The sequence below is a fragment of the Uranotaenia lowii genome, chromosome 1 (genome assembly GCF_029784155.1).
Source record: "Uranotaenia lowii strain MFRU-FL chromosome 1, ASM2978415v1, whole genome shotgun sequence".
Lineage (NCBI taxonomy): Eukaryota > Metazoa > Arthropoda > Insecta > Diptera > Culicidae > Uranotaenia > Uranotaenia lowii.
In genome coordinates this window covers 51,540,868-51,559,422 of record NC_073691.1, presented here as the reverse complement: position 1 = coordinate 51,559,422, position 18,555 = coordinate 51,540,868, and the positions used below count along the sequence as shown (strand labels likewise).

The 18,555-nt window shown below is 39.6% G+C and overlaps 1 protein-coding gene across 2 annotated transcripts; it reads left to right on the top strand.

Moving 5' to 3' along the window:
* The first annotated feature begins 5,451 nt into the window (after positions 1–5,451).
* LOC129751285 (histone H2A.V) lies at positions 5,452–9,173 on the top strand. Of its 2 annotated transcripts, none has more exons than XM_055746691.1 (5): positions 5,452–5,551; positions 5,732–5,770; positions 6,180–6,257; positions 6,375–6,488; positions 8,127–9,173. In XM_055746691.1, the coding sequence occupies exons 2-5, from the start codon at positions 5,768–5,770 to the stop codon at positions 8,310–8,312; spliced, it is 381 nt and encodes a 126-aa protein (XP_055602666.1). In that variant the 5' UTR covers positions 5,452–5,551; positions 5,732–5,767; the 3' UTR covers positions 8,313–9,173. The 2 variants fall into 2 exon arrangements, with proteins under 2 accessions (XP_055602666.1, XP_055602676.1); XM_055746701.1 differs by lacking the exon at positions 5,452–5,551 and adding an exon at positions 5,643–5,661.
* Positions 9,174–18,555: the final 9,382 nt, after the last annotated feature.

The following is an 18,555-nucleotide window of genomic DNA, read 5'->3' as shown; positions in this document are numbered from 1 at the left end:
TCTCCGTGTCTTCCCGATGGCCTTTTCTCTTCGCTTCCACATCCAAATAATTTCGGCGAACGAGATCCATCGTCAGGCGGTCTGACACTGCTTCCATAGCCGAGTTTACAGCATCGAAAGAAGTCGGCATAGTGAGCATCAGGTGGCAAATTGTGTCTTCTTCGTCTAAATTTCCACCTGCACCTTTAAGCTCACGCACTGCTTTGTCGAATTGAAGAAATTGGGTCTGCAAATCTTCTTCTTCGTCGTATTTCATCATCAGCAGCCGTCTTTTCAAGAGAAAGCGATTTGTCAAACTTTTTCTCTCGAAAATGTTGTGCAGTGTATCCCAGATTTGCTTCGGACTCTCCTTGTCTTTCACGTACTCCAGGTGACTGTCAGCTATAGCCTGAATGAGTACTGAACGACACTTGTTGTCCTGCTTCCTCCGCGCGTTTCTCAGAACTTCCTTTTCGGTTCTGATTTTCGCTTCGTCACTGGCAAGAATGTTCCAAAATGGCTCCTCTTCCGCCGCCACTTCAACACAGCGCAACACGTCCAACTGCTGCAGGTACGCCCGTACCCGGAAGCTCCAGTTGTTAAAGCCTGTGCCATCGAATGGCCGAATTCTGAGGGATCTAGCTTCATCCTCCATTTTCACGCGCGACGACTACAATCGATCACTTTTTAACAATTCCGACCGCGGGTTTGAGCTGGGCCCATAACCTCTCAATATTTCCACGGAAGAACGAAACACACGTGTTGAGTCGTATAAAAAGTGAACAGGAATGAAAATTTATTCTTGACGTTTCTCTTACAGGGTTGTATTCAGTGATTGCTCATTCGGGGTTGCACACTAAAACTTGAGTAGGCTAATTGGCACTAATGACTACCATGTTAACAGAAACAAGCATCCAGATTCATTTTCCTTTTAATTTAAAAGCTATCAACACAAAACTTTTGTAAATAACTCTTCAACTTTTCAGAAATTCGGATTTGGTTTTTTCAAAATATTACCTATATAAGAAAAGCTTACAAAATTTGCACTAATGAGCAGAAACTTGTAAATTGGTCTAAACATATAAATTGCATGCTGATTATTTTTCATAAGGTTATCTTTATGTCAAATTTTGTTCGAACGATACCGATGGTGAAATAATAAATTCAGTTGGAATTGTTGACAAAAGAGAAAAAATGCCAAAACGTTCAATGTTAAATTATTTTTTATCGAAAAAAATCTTACTTAAAATTTTATCTTCAATCTCAAATGATCAATACATAAACTGCATTTATTTTTTAAGCTTATTTGGAGGGCGTAAAGTTTACTGTTGTATTTTTAATGTAATACTTTTCATATTTTATTCATTTTTCAATTTCTTCTCTTAAATCAATTCGAAATCTAAGGCTGTTGAAATTCCAAAACTAATAAAACCTTAGTAAAATATTTGAGAATAATGTTTTGAAGGTTATTAATTTGACTTGAATGTTCAGATCGCATCAGCTGTAACTGTAAACCGAACAATAGTTTGAACTGAACTGACAATCATATGCAATAGTCCAAGTTAATTAACTTTAGATATGTGTCATGACATATCCCGAATAGCAGGAACCATGGTATTACATTCATGTTCCAATGAATTCGAAGGTGAACATGTATTCCATGGTAAAAAGTACATCCTATAGCTTTTAGTACAAAAATTTACACATCATCAATTTTTCGTGTACGGTTTTGACAGCCGGCGCAACTTTGTTTTGCTCAAACAATTTTCGGTCGGCATATTCGACATCAACAATTTTCGATGGGTTTTCCGCAAAAATATTCAACCATCTAGTGTTGATATATTTCAAAACGGTAAGTTGTATCGAAGCTTGGTAGAAAAAATCATTTATAATTTTTTTTTCTCAATTTCAGCAACATAATTCCTTCACACAAGGCTGAAGAAGTGGAAATAAGACTCTTAGCCGGAATCGCGTAATGCGAGTTTCAAAGCATTCCAGCTGATGATCGACGGAAAGATGGCAGCATTCTCGTGTATAGTGTTAAGTGTTAGTATAAAGTGTTTTTATTGTGTAAATTAAAATTTGTTAGATCCAGAAATAAATAATGAAAACCAAACACGACAATTTTATTGTAAGATCAAGAAAAAACATTGAATTTAATCTTCCTTAAAATCATGAAAACTCGTTAAAAAACATTGAATTTCACAGTTTCCTTGAGCAAATTTGGAAGCTGTAATAACCATCCATTTTATAGTTTTGTGTTCTGAAATGTATGGAAAAAAGTTGATTTTTTCATGGTTAAGTTGCTTAACAACCCCCTTTTCTCATGGTAATTTTGGTCTAAACCGTAAATTTCACTGTCGAAAACGATGAACTTGACAGTGCATTCAACGTTTCTTGTATCATGTTATTCATAGTGTCTACCATAAAATTCATGGTGATGTGAAAATGAAATTTATGGGTTTTTCACAATGTTTTTCTATTCGGGATGTAATTAACTTAATGAAAAAATGAAACTTAATGAAAGTTTTGCAAAGAAATCCCAAACTGATGCCATCTATACCGATCTGTCTGCCGCATTCGACAAGGTGAACCATGATATTGCCATCGGAAAGCTCGCGCGTTTAGGATTTTGTGGATCTCTCATTGGCTGGTTCCGCAGTTACCTTACGGGACGTAAATTGACAGTTCGTACGGGTAACTGTTTTTCCAGGCAGTTCTCAGCTTCATCAGGCGTGCCTCAGGGAAGTCACTTAGGGCCGTTAGTATTCCTAATTTACTTCAACGACGTGCTGCAACTCCTCGATGGACCAAAATTGGCGTATGCCGACGACTTGAAACTGTACTACTCTATCAATGGCTCCGAGGATGTGAACTTCCTGCAGAACCAGTTTAACCTCTTTGCCTCCTGGTGTGATGCCAATCGCCTACCTTTAAACCGTGATAAATGTGTAGTAATATCATTTTCCGCAAACGACGCCCGCTCTCAGCCGTTTATTTCCTTGGAAACGATGCAATCTCTCGAGCTCAACACGTGAAAGATCTTGGTGTGATCCTCGACGCGCGGCTGGATTTTAAGAATCACACCAACTATATCGTTGACAAAGCCTCCAGAAGCCTGGGTCTTCTTTTCCGCATGACGAAGGACTTTAAGGACATCTACTGCCTGAAGAGTCTTTACTGCAGTCTGGTTCGATCGATCCTCGAATATGCTTCTGCGGTTTGGTGCCCATATTATCAAAACGCTCTGATCGTATCGAAGCCATCCAACGACGTTTTTTGAGGTATGCCCTTCGACACTTAAACTGGCAAGACCCTTTTCGACTTCCCAGCTACGAAAGCCGCTGCCGCCTGATCGACATCGACACGCTGCAAGCCCGCAGGACCGCCACTCGTGCTTCTTTCGTCGCTGATCTGCTTTCATCAAGAATCGACTCTCCTGCACTTTTGGAAGTTCTTCCACTTAGCGTCCGACCTCGTGGTTTGAGGAATCGGGATCTTCAGCTCTTCACGCTCTTTTTTTTTAACTTAAAATTAAGTATGACCGAGGTTCAAAACATAGTTCGATTCTATGAACTTAAAGTTAAGTACCCTTTTTTCCTCCTTGCGATGGATCAAAACGGAGTTCGAACTGCGAACTCAAAATTGATCCCTTTTTTTTTCCTTCGGCGAGGGATCAAAGCTGAGTTCGACCTTATGAACTAAAAATTGAACTCTCTTTGTTGGACTGAAAACACTTAGCGAATTCAGTCAGAACCGGAACAGCAACCAACGAACACGTCGCAAAATTATGTCGTTCCGGAACAATTACCGGAAGACTATGAAGGAACTTCATAATGAAATGCATGTTCACCGTGTCAGCTTAAAATTCTGTCCATCATTGTCATCATATGGTGAGCGGCTTGGAATGTCCGGAAACTTCCGGATGTTGTTTACTTCCCGTGGGAAGTAACATCCGGAAGTTTTCTTTGACCGGGAATGTCAAAACTTTCCACCGCTCTGTAATTGCAATGCAATGTACCGGAACAGCAACATCCGGGTACAACAAATTTTAATCATCCTTTAATTCCCTGAAAATCAGCTACCCTCGAAAAAAAAGGATAAATCCGAGTTCGGCTGCCGAACTTAGTATTGAGTATGCCTATCAGAACTTAGTTTTGCTGTTGCCCAGTCAAACTCAAAGTTGAGGGAAGCCACCGAAGTGCTGTTTTGAACCAAAACTACTTAATTTTGAGTTTAAAAAAAAGAGCGTGTTCGTTCCTGTTAGACTAAACAATTACGGGGCCAACTCTGCAATAATTGGCGTCATCAAGACTTTTAACCGCTTCTCAGAACATTTTGATTTTGACGTTTCGAAGGTTTTATTCCGAAGAAGAATTCTTAGTGTTCTAAGTTCAGTGTAGATTTGTATTTGTTTTTAGTTTTTAATTTTAAAATATCATTTGGATCAATATATGATCCGTTGATTAAAAAAAAAAAAAAAAAAAAAAAAATTAAAGGCTCATCAGTATTAAAAACTCTGTAAAACATTTTTAATCATAAACAATGAACGCTTTGGGCGCATTGCAAAATGATTCCACGTTTTAGTACAACTCGCAAGCTTTTCTGTCAAAATCTCTCCGATTTCAAGTGTTGCCACATAGCAAACTCTACACTAGCAGAATGCACTCGCTCTCGCTTCGCCAGATTCTGAGAGTCTCTCGCGTACTCCCACGAGAGCCGAACGTACGATCCGTTATTAATTTATTGATAATGAAAAGCGCGCCATTTTCTTTTCTCTCATCCGTCGGCAGCCAACAGCCAACGAAAATGCAATCAAAACTTTTTTTCAGGTTCGAAACCGAGAAAACGGTTGAAGAAAAACAAGCCGACCAAATAGAATGCCACAAATTCTCTCTCTCTTTCATGCGTTCTTTTGGTAAGAATTTCACTACGGTAATCGATTATATGACCTAAATGTACTTTGTCGTGGGATAGCTATATTGAAGTTGTTAAATTTCGACCTTTTTAATAATCGGTCAGAGAGATATCGATTCGGTTTTAAATATAAAAAATATGTTATAATTTTTTGTTTTTTAAGCATCATAATCTTGGAATATTGTTTTTTTTTTACCTTTATTTAAATATTTCGCAAGCCTGTCAAAAGCTGTAGGTCGAAGTGAAGCACGAATTTTTTATCTAGTTTATTTAAATGTTGGTATTTTTTTTTATTGGCTCTGTTATCAAGCTTAATAGCCGAGAGAAGAGGATAATAAATTATTTATTCGCATACAAAGTTGTAAGTATTTTGAGGAGCAATTCATTGCTTCGAACGTTTGAATTTTGAATTTCAAATGTGTTTTGTGTCAACAATGCGAATCAATGCAGCTGCAATGCGAAAGGGCGCAAAGAAAAGCCCGCTTGGGAAATCTGAAATATTTCTCTCCGTTTGAGAATGAGCAAAAGCGATAAATTAACGGTGAGAAAAACCACCAGGCCATGAGCGGAGAATAATTTTCGAGAAAATTTACCGCAGAGCGCGCGCTCCGTTTTCAGTTCAAAAGTAAAGCTTGTGCGGTTCGGTTCAGTCTCTGTAAGTGCTCCCGCTTTTTTTTTTTTTGTTTCCGTCCGTGTTGACTGCTACCCATTAAAGCTACCTCCTCTTGTTCAAAACTCTGGTAGCAGCCATTTTTCCCTAGGAGTGTGCGTGTTTAATTGAACGACGAAAAAAGTACTAACCGATTGTTAATTGTTTATTTTTCCGTCACTTTAGCCAAACGCAGAAAATAAATTAATATAGTTAGATAAAATGGTAAGTGTTAGCAGTATTTGGAATAATAAACTTTTCGAAAGGTAAGCGTTCCACGAAACCGGCAGCGCGTTGGACGCCGCTGGGTTTTTTGGTTATTTCCGTCTTATGGGTTGCTTTGCTGATACCGAGCTACTATATCGATGTTCTCGGAAAAATCAATAGTCTTCTCATAGTGGACTTCCGCTTGCTACGAATGTCGGAAGTTACCGAGAGTAAAAGTTAGAATTCAAACATGGTTTTCCGGAGCATTGAAATTGGTTAGCTCGCCTTGTCAACAGAAAAAGCTCGTAGCGAAAGACGAAAAAGATAACCTACATTTTCGTGATGGCGGCCGACATTTCGAATCGTTTAAAATATGGCAACGAAATAGACGATGATTACAAGCTGTTTCTGTTTTTTTCGGTCCCAGGCAGGAGGCAAAGCTGGTAAAGATTCCGGAAAGGCCAAGGCGAAGGCCGTCTCACGTTCGGCCCGTGCCGGTCTCCAGGTTAGTATCCCGACGGAACATTATTGCTGATTTTTGGCGCCAACTTCGTGTGACATTAATTTCCCTCGTTTTTTCGTTCTCGTTTGTTTTTGCTTCGATTGCATTTCCGCAACACAGTTCCCCGTTGGCAGAATTCATCGACACCTGAAGAACCGCACGACCAGCCACGGACGCGTTGGTGCCACTGCTGCCGTCTACTCCGCCGCTATCCTGGAATACCTGACAGCTGAGGTAGGTTCCCCGCAGAATTCATTCCTATTCAAAACACCCCTCAAATTTGAAATTTTAAGTGTGCCAAAGCCGCCACGCAAGAATGCCAATATCGGAAGGGGTCGCGAAACGAAGATATTTAGTTAGCATAGCAATGACCAGGCGAAAAACGCTATGGAACACAACAACCGATATCTCATTATTGCCCGAAAATAATTTCTTGAACCCCGAAAAGGGAGAATGAAGGAAGGAAATGCAATCAACCATATGAACGGCGACGACACATACGGATCAGCCTAGGGTAAAAGCTGTCGTCGTTTAGAAAACCTTTATGGGCCTTTTTTTTTTACTGCTGCTGTTCCCTACTTCAGTAGGGTTATCTAGAACGCGCGCGCATTTTTCGTCTTTTTAACGTTTGTTCGTTCGTTCTTTACGACGGTTATGCGTTTTGTGTTTGGGCGCCATTTTGTTTATTTTATTTTTTTGTTTATCTTCCTTCCTATCGTTTTTCGGCTTGGGTTGTTTCGTTGAAGAGTTGCGAGATTTACGCACTTCATTTCACGGGATGCATCAGCGTTTTGTAAACAAACCAACGCCGCTACGCAATAGTTGTGAAATAGCGCGTAATTTCATGAATAACACTTTTTTTACAATGTTTGGGCAATTATTTTTAAATTATTTCTTACAGTAGCCCCTCAAAGTTGTTGAAAGTTCTGAAATGTTGTATCTAGTTCACTTAATGTCTAATATTACAAGGACATTGTTTAACGACTCAAATTGACATCAGTTTTTTTTTTGTCAATTTTACGTTCTGATTAAAGACGCATTTCATTTTATTTGTGTTAAGATTGCTTGATTTTTTTAAATCTAATTTTTGATTGTCTTGACCGATCATTTAAGAATTGATGGAAGTTTTTTTTTTATAAATAGGTAGTAACAATAACAATTGAGGGCCTAGAACAGAACAGTTATTTCCATCTCTCTAGGAGAAATTGTGATAAATTTTAATAGATAAAAAAGCTGGCAAGCTGGCTTGGTTCCAGAGAAGAAATAAAAATGATGTCGATTTTTCAATACAAAGTATTCAATTTTCCCATACAAACCTGAAAGTTCAAATTTACGTATGTACTTAAAAATTCTGCTTAAAATTATGGATGGGTTTTGGACCAAGACAAAGCTTTTTAGACCCCAGGGTTTGAGAAATGCCAAAAACATCCCAAATCGACTCAGTCTAGTGTACAATCTAAATGTGGGTCTTCAAACTTAATATTTCACTCAGTTAATGACTGTTTTTTACATTTTGCGCTTTAAAAAATAAATATCGATCTAGTTTTTTGACATATGGCGACCGTTGAAAAGAAAGGTTTTGCTGATGATACCATAAGCGAAATGGCGCCAGATTTTGCAAACGGTGGTTTTTAGGCAAAGTTGTATTTACAGGCCAGTCATTTTTTTTCAAAATTGCAAGATCAAAACTTGTAAAATACTTTCAAGTAATACAAAAACTTATCTCAAGTTCAGGTAGTATGAAATGCGAGATCCTGTGGCATAATGGGGAAGTCCCTAAAAGCGAAATTTCTTCACTTTCTAGCTATGAGTACGCTGAGTTTGCAATACTTATTAACCAACGACTTGTTCTCTTTCATTCCCTCACCACAGGTGCTGGAGTTGGCAGGAAACGCCTCCAAGGATCTGAAGGTGAAACGTATCACCCCCCGCCATTTGCAGCTCGCCATCCGCGGAGACGAAGAGTTGGACAGTCTGATCAAGGCAACGATCGCCGGCGGTGGTGTCATCCCGCACATCCACAAATCGCTGATCGGCAAAAAGGGTGGCCCCGAATAACCGGCTTAAAGAGTGACACGCGTAATAAGGATACACAACAGATACAAAACACCGTGTACACACCACCACACAACCACCAACCCCCAATAACCAACAGCAACCAAATCCCCCACACTCTTGATTTGATAACAGCAGCAGCAGCAGCATAACTGAAATCCACATTTTGAAACATTCGACGAATAGTAGCCACAAGTTCGCATAAGAAATAAAAGGAAAAATCACTGACAACCAGTACCATCATCAACGAGACAGATTAACCATTTCTATGCTTCAAACGCCTAGATGCATCCGGCGATGGAGAGATTGCTAGATTACTCGATCAGTAATGATCTCCCATCGAGAGGTTTATTTTTTTTCTCAAGTTCTATATTTGAAAATGTAAAATGTAGTATTTTTCTTTACCTGTTAGAAGAAAAGTAGTAAGAGTCACACAAACGTCAGCGTTTCAGCTTGTACGTCCCCTATTTTAATCGTTTTATTGATTGCAATTAGAATCGAATTCGAGTTGATCGGGTTTGCGCGTTTCCAGCATCATCCGTAAATGAATGTGTTAAGTAGAAACAGAAAACCAAATCTGGAAAGAGAGAGCATTTTTTCTTCTGCGAGTTTGTGGGGGTTTACTTGAGTTATTTGTAGGGCATTTCGACAACAACAACTACCAACAGCAAAAATCCATATATTAAAATAGAGGACAGCATACACAATATCTTTAACTAATTTTTAACGCAAATTGAGAGAGTAAACTAACAAAAAAAAAATGAGAGAAAAACAACAAAACGGATACAACCTAGAGTACATAAGTTAAGTGCGTTTTTTCTTATTATATTTTCGATGAAAAATAATAAATTTTACTATTAAGAAGCTGTCGCCCGAGTGTTGATTCTTTTGAGCGTCCGAAAAGTGCCGAATAAGAAAATTAAACTACGTAATTACATCATCCAATACAGCAGTTCAAAAACCTTCAGCCCAAATTTGTTCATCGTTCTTCGATTATTTCCGAATAGCTGAATATTTTTGAAGAAAATGTTCGATTAGTAGAATATTTTTGAAGAAAATTTTCGATTAGTAGAATATTTTTGAAGGAATGTTAACTTCATAAGCTAAGTCCGTAATGCGTCCGATTAGCGAGCGATTCTTATCTTAAAGTTGATTGATTGTTTGATTAGAGAGACTTTAAACTTAAAAGTTCATTCATCTCTGATCTTAAAGTTGTCATGTAAAACTAATTTTATATTTGAAAAAAATAAATTCCGTAAATCATACAATTAAAAAGACAATTTAAGAAGTGAATTCGATATGAAACAAAAATTGTTTTCTGAAACATGAAATACAGACCCTGTTCGATTTTGGCAACATCCGAGCAAAAACCGTTCGTTTTTGGCAACATCCAAAAAAAGACGGTTTTTTTTGTCACTTTTTTATTTTTTATTTTCATTTCAAATTAATCAAAATTCATGTAAAACGTAATATTAGCATGAAATTTTTCAATTCGGCTTAATTATAATAGTTTTAAACAGTTAAAACATTAATTTTTCCATGTTTTACTGCTAAAAACTAATATAATTGAGCCGAATTGAAAAATTTTATGCTAATATAAGGTTTTACATCAATTTTGACTAATTTGAAATTAAAATCAAAAATAAAAAAGTGACAAAAAAGCCGTTAGATTTTGGCAACATAAAATTCACGGGCGTGTTGCCAAAAACGAACGGGGTCTGTATAAAAATATGAATGAACTATAAAACTTATGAAATTCCTAGGAACGAAATTCATTTTCTAATGCACACTCAGTGAAAATCAAATTTTATGTCACCGGAGAATGTCGACTAGACAAAGGAAAGTTTCATTAATTCTGGGACTTATAATAGTTCCTTTTTCCTTCAAAGTAAATTCAAAGAATTAATCGTATTTGGCATTAAAACAAATTCTATGATACAGGCGTATTTCAAAATCAAAGTTCAAATGTATGAAGTCAAAAAAAAATATATTAGTAACTAGCTGATATTACCCGGCCTTGCTCGGGTTCACATAAAATATAAATCAAAATGAATCATTTGACTTTTCGAAATTTTGAAAGTTTTATATTCATCATTATAAGAAATTTGGCTCAAGTTTGGCCATGTTAGTTTTGTTAGTCTTTTTAAAGTTTTTATTGAGAATATTCACCGTTCATCGTTTTCGTATTATCGAAAAATTTATAGTTATAAGATTTTATTTAATATAAATTCAAAAAAAATCCTGGTATGCTAATTCATCTTTTCATGAAAAACATTTTTTACAACCATCATTTCTTAAAAAGATTGAATAGATTTGGCCTAATAATTTTATCTTCAAAACATTAAACTGCTTTTTTTATCTTTTCCATCTAATGAAAATATCTGTTGAAGATTATCCCACTTTTCAATATGGATGATCTCCCTGTAAAATAATATATTTAAGTTTCATTTACTTAGAATTTTTTAAAAAACCTCCGAACTTTGTTGAAGCATGTTGAAAAATCACTTTGCATGTTTTCAATTGCATGTGTGATTTTTTTGCTTTTCAATTTCGCAGCTTTCGTAAACTTTCAGATCAAATGCTAGTAAAATAACAAAACTGTTATCTAATAGAGAATTTGTTTTCAAGTGGTGGTGCACCGGGGCACTACCGGTAGTGCACTTTTTGCTGTTTTCATGCTCGTTTTCATGAAGAGTAGTGCACTGGTAGTGCACCATAAAGTGGACGGTGGAACACTCTGAAAATATTCGGTGTTGCTTGCGCTCTCACCAATACTATCATGAATTTTGACAGCACGTGCTTCCCGATGTAAACAAATATCAGCTGGTTGGTTTATTTCTATACCGCAAAATTACGTTTGAACTGTTTTTTTCTCTTTATTATCCCGAAGAACGGAAACTTGTTCCGGATTCAATACCAGTGCCGTTTCCAACAGAGGCTGAGAATTTCACCTGGATGGCACGTTCCAAAGCAAACAACGCTCCCAAGAAGAAATGTGCCCAGAAGGTTTGCTGCAATCGGTTCCAGGCGATGCCGAAAAAGAGCAGCAAATCCGAGTGCAAAAAGGCCAACCCAAAGATCTGGTGGAATCGCCCAAACCGAAAAGTTTTCTTGTTCGGAGGGTCCTATAAGTTGGTCTCCACAGCAAGAAGCGTTCAGCTGCATCGAAGCTACTCTGCTTCCAGCTGTGCCTTAGGGTGACGATGCTCGGTTGCGCCAAGTCCCGGATTCCCACCCGTTGCCCTTCAAAAACGGTAGTTCGAGACTACACCCGCATTGGGAGCTTGAATTTCGTTCGTTTCGGTCTGTTAGCAAAATTTTCTCCCCCGACTTCCACGATCGGAGTTCGCTAATTTGACTTCCAAGAATTTTTCTTTTGTCATCTGAAAACGGAAATAGGTACTCGAGGTATTTGCGAGGAATAAACGTTCAAAATACCGGAACCTTCAAGCTGGGGTAACTGCAGTCTAGCAGCAGTAAACATAGACCACCCAGAATCAGCCGGTATTGCAGTTATCATCAGAGCCACAGGCGAATCTACCAAGCAAAATAAATCTGAAATCTTCACAATTCAACATAATAAATTCATGCTAAAATTTTCATATTATTTAAAATTTTTTTTTTTTTTTTTAACAAGTAGTTTTATTAAGGCATTTAACTCATAAAGTTTTTTTGTGCCGAGTATTGATTTCACTTTTGTGTGATGTTAGTAAGAGGGGGGCCGTAATCGTCGCGGCTACTCAACTGTTAATTAATTTAACTAGAGGAAAGGAAAGAGGATTGTGTAGGGTCACTCTCGAGTACAGATTTCCGTCTTGGGTTGGTGGTGGCTTCCTGTAGCGTGGTTTCGTTAGCTACCTCAGGTATTGTCTTCCTGGCCAGCCTTCTTTCCGGTGTTATCGAACCGGTCGGACGAGAGGTTGTTCTAATGAATAGACGAAAAGAGCATTAGATAGAGTAAAGACAGAGGGGAAGAGGACTAAACGACCAAGTCAGACATTTTAAGATATTTGTATATAGGGTACAAATATTCAAGATCTAAGTTTGCCAAGATGTCTCGAATTGGAACACCAGGTAGTTTACTTCGGGCCCTAAGGGTATCCAGTAGCCAAGCCCTCGATCGATCAAACCGTTCACACGTCCACACAACATGATCAATGTCGTGGTAGCCATCCCCACAAACACAAACATTGCTTGTAACTAGTTGTATACGAAACAAATGCGCGTCAAGCCGGCAGTGATTTGACATGAGCCGAGAAACCACGCGAATGAAATCGCGACTCATGTTAAAATGCTTAAACCATGCCTTCGTCGGAACCTTAGGGATAATCGTATGGAACCAACGTCCCTTTGTGCCATTATCCCAGCTAGACTGCCAAGCGTTAATCGCTAAAGTGCGAGGTATTGAAAAATATTCATTGTAAGTTATTATCCTCTCAAAAATTTCACCTTGTAACGCGCCCACCTTAGCCAATGAGTCCGCATTCTCATTGCCTTGAATAAGACAATGAGACGGGATCCAAGCTAAGGTAATCCTGTACGAATTTTCGATCAAAGCGCCCAATATCCCTGAAATTTCCAGCAAAAAATGGGAAGAGCGCTTCATCAGTTTCATCGATCGAATCGCCTCAACGGAGCTGAGACTATCCGAATAGATGAAATAGTGGTCTACGGGCAGTGTGCGAATGTGTTCCAAGCTACAATTAATTGCGGCTAATTCAGCAACGTAAACGGAGCATGGCTCTCGAAGCTTGAACGAAGCTTCAAAGCGCTCATTGTACACTGCGAAACCAGTCGCGCCGTCGATTCTGGAACCATCAGTAAAGAACATTTTTGTAGGGTCAATTTCACGTACTTTTGATGCAAAGATTGAAGGAATGACGTTGGGTCGGACGTGATCTGGTATTCCACGGATGTCAGCGGTCATGGACAGATCGAATTTTATTAAGGAACTACTGATCGGGTAAAAGTGACTCGTGTCCGAATTTAACAAAGAAGGGTTTATTTCTAACTGTCTAAAAGTTTTATAATTGTTTACATATTTTACATGCGGATTAATATTCATAAGCCTTTCCAAATTTTCTATCACCAAAGGATTCATAGTTACACTTCGAATTAGGAAACGTAGCGATAAATCGAAGAACCGATTTTTCAACGGCATTATTCCCGCCAGTACTTCGAGACACATCGTATGTGTTGATTGCATACAACCCATGGCAATACGCAAACAACGATACTGTATTCGTTCTAGTTTAATCAAATGGGTTTTCGCGGCGGACCCAAAGCAAAAGCTTCCGTATTCTATGACCGACAGTATCGTTGTTTGGTATAACCTGATGAGGTCCTGTGGATGAGCACCCCACCAGGTTCCAGTAATCGTTCGAAGAAAATTGATTCTCTTTTGGCATTTTTGTGTCAAGTACCTAATATGTTTTCCCCAGAGGCATTTAGAGTCGAACCAGACACCCAAATATTTAAAACTAAGAGATTGAGTTAGAGTTCTACCCATCATAAGGAGCTCTATTTGAGGAGGGGAATGCTTCCTTGAAAAAACTACTAACTCGGTTTTACTAGGCGAAAACTCGATGCCTAGATTCCTGGCCCAATGTGATAAATTATTTAGAGTTTCTTGTAACGGAGGTTTAATTTGAGTGCCTTTTTTACCTGTGATATGAACAACACAGTCATCCGCAAGCTGTCTTAGCGTGCAATTTTGTGCCATACAAGCATCGATCTCTCGGACATAAAAGTTGTATAGCAGGGGGCTTAAACACGAGCCTTGGGGTAGACCCATGTAACTAATTCGTTCAACTTTGGTTTCTCCATGACTAAAATGCATGATTTTTTCAGACAACAGGTTATAAAGAAAATTATTCAAAATTGGTGAAAGTCCGCAAGAGTTAAGTTGACTAGATAGCACTTCTATGGACACCGAATCGAATGCCCCTTTGATGTCCAGAAATACTGCCCCCATCTGCTCTTTTTGGGCAAACGCCAATTGAATGTCTGATGAAAGTAATGCTAGACAGTCGTTCGTACCCTTGCCTCTACGGAATCCAAATTGTGTACTTGACAACAGATTGTTTGATTCAACCCATTTATCCAGCCGAAAGAGAATCATTTTTTCGAGCAGTTTCCGGAGACACGAGAGCATTGCGATCGGCCTATACGAATTGTAATCAGAAACTGGTTTTCCCGGTTTTTGGATGGCGATAACTTTCACCTGTCTCCATTCATGCGGCACAATGTTCATCTCTAAACACTTATTGAATAAATTCAACAAGCGTTTTTTAGCGGTATCTGGCAGATTCTTCAACAAGTTGAATTTGATTCTGTCCAGTCCGGGAGCTGAATTGTTACATGACCAGAGCGCAAGTGAAAGTTCGACCATCGAGAATTGATCCTCCGTTTCGGAACTATTCTCTGTATCCCGATAGTTTTTCTGAGCTGGTACTGCGTCCGGACAGACCTTTTTCGCGAACTGTGTCAGCCAACGACTCGAGCTTTCTTCACTTTCGTTCGAAGGTGTGTAATTTCGCATGTTTCGAGCTGTTTTCCAAAGCGTGTGCAGAGACGTTTCTCGAGATAACCCATCCACGAATCGCCTCCAGTACCCACGTTTCTTGCCCCTGATCAAGTTCTTAAACTTGCGTTCCAAGGACAAGTAACGTTGGAACTTCTCTGGCAATCCAGTTCTGCGAAACTCAACAAACGCCTTGCACTTTTCTCCTCGCGCACGTGAGCAGTCTCCATCCCACCATGGAGTGGGAGGTCGTTTTTGTATCGTCGAATTGTCATTCCGTCTGACCTGTGCCCCGATTGCACAGTCCACAATTGTTCCGGACATAAAACTGTACTCTGCCTCCGGAGGCAGTTCTTCCGTTGAGTCGATGGCTTCAATGACACCTGATGCATACTTTTTCCAATCTATATTCTTTGTGAGGTCATAAGGAATATTGATCTCTTCAGGTGGACTACGACCACTGGTGATAGAAATATTGATAGGCAGATGATCGCTTCCCTGAGGGTCTTGGATTACCTTCCACGTACAATCCAAGCTCAGAGAGGAAGAAGCTAAAGAAAGGTCTAAAATACTATGCTGTGATTGGGATCCATTAATTCGAGTCACTTCCCCATTGTTTAAGACAGTCATGTTGAAGTCGTCGCACAGCTCATAAATAATGTTAGCACGATCATCATCACGTGAGCTACCCCAGCCCACGCCATGGGAATTGAAATCTCCCAGAACTAACCGGGGTTCTGGGAGAAGTGAAATAATATTCGCCAATTGGTTCCGGTTCACGCTTGAATTTGGCGGAATATATACCGAGGCTAGGCAAAGGTCTTGGCCTTTAATTCTAGCTTGGCAACTGACGACTTCAATACCCGGAGATGGTTGTAATGGAATACGATAGAAAGAGTGGCATTTCTTGATCCCCAAAAGAACACCACCCCCTCTTTGCCCATCTCGATCCAGGCGAATAATATTGTGGCTATGGAAGTTGAAATCAGTGTTTGGAGAGAGCCAAGTTTCGCATAAGGCGAACACATCACAATTCAAATTGTGTACCAATACTTTAAAGGAGTCTAATTTTGGTAAAATACTTCTGCAGTTCCATTGCAATACAGAAACAATTTCTCTTACCTCAGTGGACGAGTTATTCATCAAAAGAAATTGCTTCTGCGATGAGGGTCATAGTACAAGCTTTCTTTTTCAAGACTTCTCTCAAAAGAGGTACAAACATATTAATCATAGTCCTCCAACCTGCTGGTACACTGAAAAAGTCCAAGATGAACGAAACAATTTCCGAAAATTTCATCTTACCATCAGACGAAAAGCTGGGCAAACTGTTCGACGATGGATCAGATGCAGTTTCTCTGGGAATTGTTACATCCTTGTTAGTTACTGATGGTCCTGAATTCTGAAGGGAAGTCTGGGGTTTTGACTTCCTCGAAAGTGGGGGGAAGTCCTTCGGGGAGGGATTTAAACCCGGAGGTTTCTGAATAGGAGGGGTAGAATTACTATTCCCACTTTGAGGATTTTTAGTTTTATTAACTTTGCTGGCAGCTAATCTGGGTTGTGTGTTAGTTGTGCGTTTCCTTTTTGGAGCCTGTGAAACATTTTTTTTAACAAATGGCCCAGCTGATGTTCCTTCGCATGGATCCTCCCCTTCGGATTCATAGTCGCTTAGAAGGCCAAACTGGTTCTCTGAGACGATTGGCAAAGACTTCATCAGCATGTCTCTATATGATTTTTTAGAGCGAGTTTTCAAAGAAGTCTTGATTTTTTCCCGGCGCGATATGTACTTCGGACACGCCGAGAGAGCATGAGATTCCTCGCCTGTGCAATACAAACACTTGCTTACTGCTTGTATTTCACACGAAGCTTCCGCATGCTTCTCCCCGCACTTAGAGCAGCGTGCCTGATTGCAACAGTAAGCGGCCGTATGATCCAACTGCTTGCAATTCTGGCAGAACATGACCGAAGGCACATAAAGTCTCACAGGTAGACGAACCTTCCCGATCGCAACGTAATCAGGAAGTGCAGTGCCGGAAAAGGTAACGCGATAGGAGTTCGACAGGGAAAATGTTCGTTCTTCCCCCTCGCCTGATGCTGATTTCAACTGACGCGCGTCCAGCACCTTGACCGTGGGAAGACCAGGGTCTTTGAATCGGCCAACCCCGGAGTTCACAAGATCATCGACGGTCAAACCCTCTTCGGTTACCACTCCGTCGATTTCCACGTCACGAGCGGGAACGTATACGCGGTATTCGATCGTAAACTTCGGGTCACAAGCAATGGCATTTGCTTCCTTCAGGCTACCAACAACAATGCGCATCTTGTGCGGTCTCATCGGCTGGTAGCTGATTACGGAAGGGTAAGATCTGTCGAGGTCTCGGGCGATGGAAATCACATTAGGTGATTTCCCGTTCATTTTGGACCGGATATAAACTACCCAGGGCCCCGTCGATTCAGGTTGGTAAACCCGACGGCGAGGGGGCGGTTTAGGCAGCTCGTTAACTTCTTGAGGGGCTGGTGATGGTGGGGAGTTGCCAAACACAAAGGGAACTTGAGGGTAAGGGGTCTGTGGGAGGGGGGAAGGAGTATCTTCCGTGTCCGAGAGGTACATCGGTTGAATGATGATATTTTGGGAAGACTGTTGTTCCAAAAGATATTCTTCGGAGAGATCGTCCTCTCTAAAAGGAGGATGCATGCCTTCCTCGTCGCCGTCATCCGTTAGTCGGTTGCTTTCCGACATAACGGGCAAGAGTGGAGAGTCAAAACCTTTATAAAAAAAAACTCAAACAAAATTTTGTTTGAGAAAAAAGAATAAAAAAAAACTAATATAAAATATAGTAGGAACAAAAGAAAAGGAAAATATAAATAAAAGATATAAATAAAACCAAAAAGAAAAAAAAAACTTTTTTGGAAAAAAGTATAAAAACCAAAAAAAAATTATTTCGAGCCACCCTAGTTGGTCGAACCACTCTAACACAACTGGTTTCGAACGAACAACGTGGTTTCCTATCGGTCTATTATGACGATTGACCTTGCTGGCTGGCAATCGTATACAACAGCGGGGCCTTTTGTTTTCGGCTGATGATGGTGTTCTGCGATGCCGCGCACAAAACTTTATCACTTTCGGGTATATCTGATAACAGAGTGCCCTAACGGAACACACATCCGGATGATCAGGGCAAAATTCTTCACACACTATGCTATTTACGGAACACTAGCAGGAGCAACGAAACACTACCGCTTGTGGCGAGTGATGTGGAACGAATCATTTAAAAATAATGATCAACTAAAGTAAATTTCATTTCAATTTTCGAAGTCAAACGAAAACAAATACCAGCTGTAATGAATTTTTGACAGCTTGATGTTTTCTGTTGACACTGCCGATTTCACGTACACCAACAAAGGTGGGTGCAACACTCGATTCATGCTCGTTTTCAGCATGGATGGTGCAACACTTTCGGGTGGTGAAAACAAATACGGTATAAGAATCCCTGTAGCAAGCCCTGGAGCAATCGATACTATCGAAGCAATCATTTTTAAAAGAAAGTCGCAGTTTTCTTCCTTCTTCAAATAAACTTTACACAAACTAGGCGTGATTTCAAATAGTTTCCTCAAGGTCCATCATCAATGAAAACAGCATCAATTTGCACTCAGCATCTAAATATTTTAAATACTATTTACTAAACGAATGACTCCGCTCAAGAAAATCTCAAAACGACACAAACC